Source organism: Temnothorax longispinosus, chromosome 2, assembly GCF_030848805.1.
Source record: "Temnothorax longispinosus isolate EJ_2023e chromosome 2, Tlon_JGU_v1, whole genome shotgun sequence".
NCBI lineage: Eukaryota > Metazoa > Arthropoda > Insecta > Hymenoptera > Formicidae > Temnothorax > Temnothorax longispinosus.
Window position 1 is genome coordinate 23,478,087 of NC_092359.1, and position 6,133 is coordinate 23,484,219.

Genomic DNA, 6,133 nt, shown 5'->3' on the forward strand with positions numbered 1-6,133 from the left:
AAAGACTGAAGAAAGAGAAATGTCCAAGTTCTAAAAAATACAATGTTTATTCAACGTAAACATGTTGTAAATTTAAATAACAGCATTCCCTAATAAACCAACATTAATCTCTTATAATAAAATAAATTGTATAAGAGTCGTTAATAATCAAATGTGCAACAAGGTAAATCGGTCATTTTTAACTATCTTATTGATCTCTTGTAGGAAAAGAAATTTCCGCATATAATCTGATGTAAAGTGATGTAATATTCAATATAGAATAAGTAAATAACAAGGAATAATTCACCAAAGCCGAATCACTCGAAATTAGTGAAATAGTCATTTCGTATGCTCTTATTTCGACATTATTATACATATATAGAGTGGATTAAACGTATCATCTATCATTTCCACAGAAATAAATGACCAAACTGAGATATCTTAATCTCTGTTTTCAAAAGATAGTGAAGATCCGCTTGAAACATCAGTTAATAATCGCGACGTACCCATCAAATGTACATATCGAGTACAATTTATAGTACACAGAGCGTAAGATTAACAGATCAATGACTGCGCTCTGTATCTCTGTTTGAAATTTTGAGCATATAATTGTTAAATATATTTACGAGATATATCGAACCCACATTTTTTTATTTTTCAAAAACATCAAGTCATCTTGAGATTTTGGTCTATATAATATGTTTATTTTACGAAAGAAGAAACGATATAATGGAATTTTATTTGCACGTACACTCAATTACAGTCGATTTCTTAGTAAAGACGATAACTACTATCGCCTACTCGTAGATTTGAAAGAAAATAATTCGCTCCAGTCTTCTTTATAGTTACGTATACTCAACACAACATTTAGCTGGCACTTGAAACATGTACAACATTATACTTACAATGAATCATTATTTCAATTTAATTATAAAGAAAAGTATCATTAAAATTTTGTAAAATTCGTAAAATTAAAGTTTTAGCCACACAAATATTTCTGTCTTCATTAAATTTTTTATAGAATAAATCTTAAAATGTGCCTCTCTCCTGCCCACTGCTCTCACTCACCCTCGATAGAAAACTATGTATCTCGGTACATCGTGATTAAGAAATGGAAGCACAACATGACATGTACGTGGAAGCTTGTATACTATTGCGTCACGCCGTATACGACGATTGTAGCATAACAACGATCCAAAAATTATATTTAGCAGTAAACACCTATCGAAACGGCAAAGAGCCAAAGTGTTTAAAACTGTACGCCAAGTACTTTCTTATTAAGAGATAATCGTCGCGTGTAACTGTTCTCTCGCGCGTATAACTTATTTACAAGATTTTACAAGAAATTGAAATGGAAAGACTCGATTTCTCGCACGATAATCACAATGTATACGTACGTTACAAATGCTTTGCGATAATAAAGTTGGAGTAATATACAAATGAGCGAAACTTTCGAGTGAGATTCCACGTTGGACGTCGATATTTCGCGATCAAAGTTAGCGTTAAAAATATAAATCGAGTCTATCTATGTATCATATCACAAAATGCGCGTGAAAAGCCACATCATTTCACCTGCCCTCGTCCGAACGTTCGGACGAGGGCATGTGCGTCTGATTATTCTGACGAGGCTGTACATTCGACGTCCGTCTAGTTTCTACACGCGTGCCGTCTTGACGGTCGTTCCTGCCGTCTTGTTGCTCAACGAGAGCCGTGGCGAGAGCCGCGCCACCGTGTTCTCTGTTTTGCACATTTTCAACTTTGTACAATATATCGTGGCAAAGAGGACATCGGTCTTGAACGTATAACCATTTTCGCAAGCATACGCCGTGGAAATAATGATTGCATTGAGTGATCTTGGCGCTTTGCATCTCCTGGTAGCAAATCGCGCAAACGTCGTCCAATCGTTCAAGTTGTTCGGCCTTTGCCTCCGGTAAAGAATTGATCTTGTTCACAGCCGTCCGTCGTTTCATAAACACGCTCCATCCAGCCTTCGCCTCGCACCAGATATTAAAGTAGGCATGTATGCACATCATGATGGCGCGAATAGCTCCACCAGACTCGAAGATCAATATCCAGAAACCGTTGAAGAACAATATAATGCCAAAAGCGAATTCCACAGTATTACCAAATGCCTTTATTATGTACACGTAATCGTCAAATTGTTCCCAGAACGCGCTCCTGTACGCGTCGATCAGAAAGAGCGAGTAAATCGCTAGCGAGACCAGCACTTTGACTATAACCTCGATGCTGAAGACCGATACAGCCAGTAGCCACGTGCTCACTGTGAAGTGGGACCAGAGGAACACGAGTAACGATAGCGGGAAGAATATTAGAAAAGCACAGACCGCCAAAGCCCGCAAGTGTCTATGTAGCGCCGGATTATGAGAGGCACTGAGCGACATCAAGAGTGGATTCACTATATTATGGACAAAGTGTAAAATCGCCGTGAACAATAGGCAGAAATTACGATACAGTCGTATTAGACGCTTCTCCCTGTCGAGACTCGTCAGTCCGGTCTGTAGGGCAAGAATGTAAAATAATATGGCGGACACCGTGCCGATGCTCTTCTCATCTTCGTCTTCCGTCAGTAGTATCCATTGGAAGAAACAGCCGATATAGTGGCAGATGAAGGAGATTATGCTGGTCATACCGAGGACGGCTGTCAATGTCTCGCACCCGTTTACCAGCAGCGTTCGGATCATAACGTAATACGTAAACGTTTCCTCGCCGTAGTGATTCCCGAGAATTTGCACCACTTGCTCTCCCATTCGCAGCATCCAAAACGTCCGAAGTACGCACGGCACGTTCAGACGCATCCATTCGGTTTCCGCGAGTGCGGTTAAGCCGTAATTGATTATAAAGTTGCGTGCATGCCGGTAGCCCATGTAGATGGTTCTTAACATGGAGACCCCGTTATACCAGATGACAAATTTACACACAGCCAGCGGGATTAACGTTGCGCATACTGGTGCGTGGTACAGATATTGCACCTAGGAAAAAAAAATGTATATATCACTTACGTGTAACGTTGCCTGCTATTAAGGCAAACGACTTGATAAATACGACTACGCTACCAAGGACCTACACTTGGTAAGCTTACCGGTAAAGGATGGATACCCAAGATGGATGGTGACATAAAGCTCAGCACGAGAAGCTTCTGAACTATGGGATGCCTTGGGGCAAGATGTATGTAACAGAAGACGCTGGCTAGCAGACATTGCAGTATATAGTTTTGGATAATCAGAAAACCTGGACCGTTGTACAGAACGTCCGATAGATTCAAACATAATATACTGTCAAGTATGCTGGTTGCCGATTCGTGGGCACTCATGTAAGCTACAATCGCTTTCGTCGCACTAACATTTGACCAGTACGACACAAATATCACCCCTACAGATATTAGATATAGGTATACGATTACCAAATGTCTAGTACACAACATAAACGTGTATAAGGCTGCGAGAAAACCTGAAAGAAAAAAAATAGTACATGACATAAAACACACGTTCTTTATTCAACGTGTTCAACGCAAAACGAAAGCAACAGATTCGACATGAAAGCGATCTATTCAGAGAAAAAGCGACAGCTCTTTGGTTTTGGGTTGTTGCACGACGAAAAACACAGCTTGACCTTAAGTCGCGATAATAAACGTATCTTAGCGTGCAAAAAGTGGCAACTTAATAACGTAGCTCGGCTATAGGGTTTGTGCCTTGAAAAACACGTTCCGTTTCGTTTCGTTTAGAATTTGCTGGACGTATTAAGAGATCCTACTTACCTATACAACAGCATAAAAATTTGAACACAATTATCAGATAAGTCTTGTAAGCGAGATGAGTGAAATCAACGTGGTCCATTAGAAACGAGTCTGTTGTAACAGCAGAGATGGAACTAGCGATGCTCGACAAATTGGTAGTTTTAAAGCCATATTCATTGTTTTTCAGCAGAATATTGTCGTTGGGTAAACCGAGGCCGATTCTAAGTAGCTCGTCGATGATAAACAGAGGTGGCACCCTCATTACAATATCAGCAAAGCTGAGGATTCTTTCCCAAGTCTCCATCTTGCTAGTGCTGTTTGAGGAAGACCGAAGACGTTTTTATATGCTCCCTGGCAATCCTGGCATCACACGTGGAAGCAGCTTGCTGTTGTAGAATCATACAATATAGATATATGTGCGTGTGCGTGCGTGTGTATAGTGTATAGTGCAACAATAATAAATTAATGTAATTACTACACGCTAGTCGATAAAGAAATATCTTGAAAAATAGAGGGGGGGAAATAAGTAATTTTTCAAATCAAGTACTTTTCATCAATTTGATTGGAACTGCTTTGAAAATTTGTCCGCACCACAATAAGCAAATCTAACGTTTGACAGATGTATGTAGGTATACATGTATGTACTGAGGTTCAAGGTTATGATATCTGTCAAAACATTACACGTATCGCGCATCGCGCCGCGGCCACGCAACAATCGTAGTACTCGTAGTCGATCTCGAATAGTTTAGTTTAGACGTTTAGAGTTTAGATTGCACAAAATTAATTTTGTCGTGGCATTAGGATCCACTTAAAGACATAGGCATGTGCATTGTGCATACCTCAAATCTCTCTATTATTACTATTATTATGATTTATGACATAAATCCTCAATCCTCTCATTCGCCGATTCGCGTTTGCTGAGTTCGCTGAGCTCGCTCGCTCGCTCCCGCTCCCCTCTCTTTTCCGCTCTCCTCACTCCTCACCACTCCTTTCCACGCCTCTTGGTAAACATTTCGTTAAGGTTAAACTAAAAACTAAACTTACTAAACGATTCTACATTATCGCTCACCTCGAAAATCAAAAGGGCTGTATTATGTCTGTGTGTTATGAGTGACCAACTTGATTTCCAATTTAGATGAATTTAATATATCGATAAAAAGATAGACATGTATCTCATGACTCATTATTCCTCTGGTGACTGGTCGTCGTCGTCGGGTCTCGGGTCGTCAGACACTCGCATGTGGTGGCAGGGCAGGAGTGCAGGGTGCAGGACGCAGCGCAGGACCACGATAAATTTCCAAAACTGTCAAAGCAAAGGGCATAAATATACGCAATGTTACATTTAATGGATAGAAAGAAAATCGCTGCGTGTTGGCGCGTGTCGATTTTCGAATTGAATATAGGATATAGGATATATCGTGTAACGTGGTACTCGAACTCGATCTCGTCGAGTGCCTCGAGGCCTTGAGCCTTGAGCCTTGAGCCTTGAGGCCTCGAGTGGAGGAAACTTTGGGAGCTTTCCAGCAAGCGACACAAGCATCGTTCTATCTTTCTTTTTTGGTACTGAGTAACAAAGATAAAATGATACTTGTGTCGCTTGCTGGAAAGTTCCCGATAAGATCCGCGAATGAGGCGCGAAACGCGAATACCGACAGACATCATAACCTGACATCATGACACCTAACCTAACCTCGTAAAACGATACCGCAACCGCGTTGAAAATGAAAATCATCTGGTGATAACAAGGGCGTGGGGCGTGGAGCAACAACATGTTGTCCTGTGCCGGACGTTGAAACGATACACGAATCTAATCAATCTAATGTAGGGATCATCATGCACTCATCACGCGAGTCAGAGGATCGCGCTCGGCCCTCGGCGCTTCAGTTATACTCATTATACTTACCAACGGCCAACGCCAACGGTCGACGAGGAGGGAAATTAATTTGCAGGTGACATTTCGACCATTTCGTCACTGTCTGCACTCTGCAGTGTCTGCGGCGCACGGCGCACCTGACCGCGCAATGACTCGGCAACAGTCACGAAAGTGACTCTCGCCGCGGACTCTGAAATCTGAATAACTCGAATCGACGTGGGAGTCGGGATTGTCGGGATACGCTCGAGCTCGAGGGCACCCCGGCGTATCCGTAATCTCTCGTTCCTTCGCCTCACATTTGCCTGCCTCTTTGATCGCATATCATATCGCATATCTCACAGTCCTCGCCAAGTACTTGTCGGTACTTGTGTTATAGTAGCCGTTAGCCGTTATATCCGCCTTTCACTTCATTTCAATCAGCTTGTCGATTGCCCGTCATCGATCAAACGCGCCAATAAACGAAAAGGAATTATTTTTATTGATCGGGAGGAGGGAGGAGCGCGCGCGGGCGCGCGAGAAGAGAGAGA

General features: G+C 41.8%; 1 protein-coding gene across 9 annotated transcripts; it reads right to left on the reverse strand.

Moving 5' to 3' along the window:
• Positions 1 to 28: 28 nt before the first annotated feature.
• Trc8 (TRC8 ring finger protein) lies at positions 29 to 6,085 on the reverse strand. 9 transcript variants are annotated; one of them, XM_071770343.1, is made up of 5 exons: positions 5,637 to 6,085; positions 4,803 to 5,036; positions 3,755 to 4,733; positions 3,080 to 3,447; positions 29 to 2,969 (listed from the first exon to the last, which is right to left on the reverse strand). In XM_071770343.1, the coding sequence occupies exons 3-5, from the start codon at positions 4,035 to 4,037 to the stop codon at positions 1,548 to 1,550; spliced, it is 2,073 nt and encodes a 690-aa protein (XP_071626444.1). In that variant the 5' UTR covers positions 4,038 to 4,733; positions 4,803 to 5,036; positions 5,637 to 6,085; the 3' UTR covers positions 29 to 1,547. The 9 variants fall into 9 exon arrangements, with proteins under 9 accessions (XP_071626444.1, XP_071626443.1, XP_071626442.1 ...); XM_071770342.1 differs by having other exon boundaries at positions 3,755 to 4,119; positions 4,573 to 5,036; XM_071770341.1 differs by having other exon boundaries at positions 3,755 to 4,119; positions 4,281 to 5,036.
• Between the last annotated feature and the right edge of the window lie 48 nt (positions 6,086 to 6,133).

Bases quoted from the DNA above. Each gene is read 5' to 3' on its own strand.
- Trc8 (XM_071770348.1), bottom strand. From the start codon at position 4,037: ATGGAGACTTGGGAAAGAATCCTCAGCTTTGCTGATATTGTAATGAGG. The intron at 3,448-3,754 runs GTAAGTAGGATC...TTTTTCTTTCAG, and splicing joins ATTTTTATGCTGTTGTATAG to GTTTTCTCGCAGCCTTATAC. The intron at 2,970-3,079 runs GTAAGCTTACCA...TTTTTTTCCTAG, and splicing joins TGGGTATCCATCCTTTACCG to GTGCAATATCTGTACCACGC.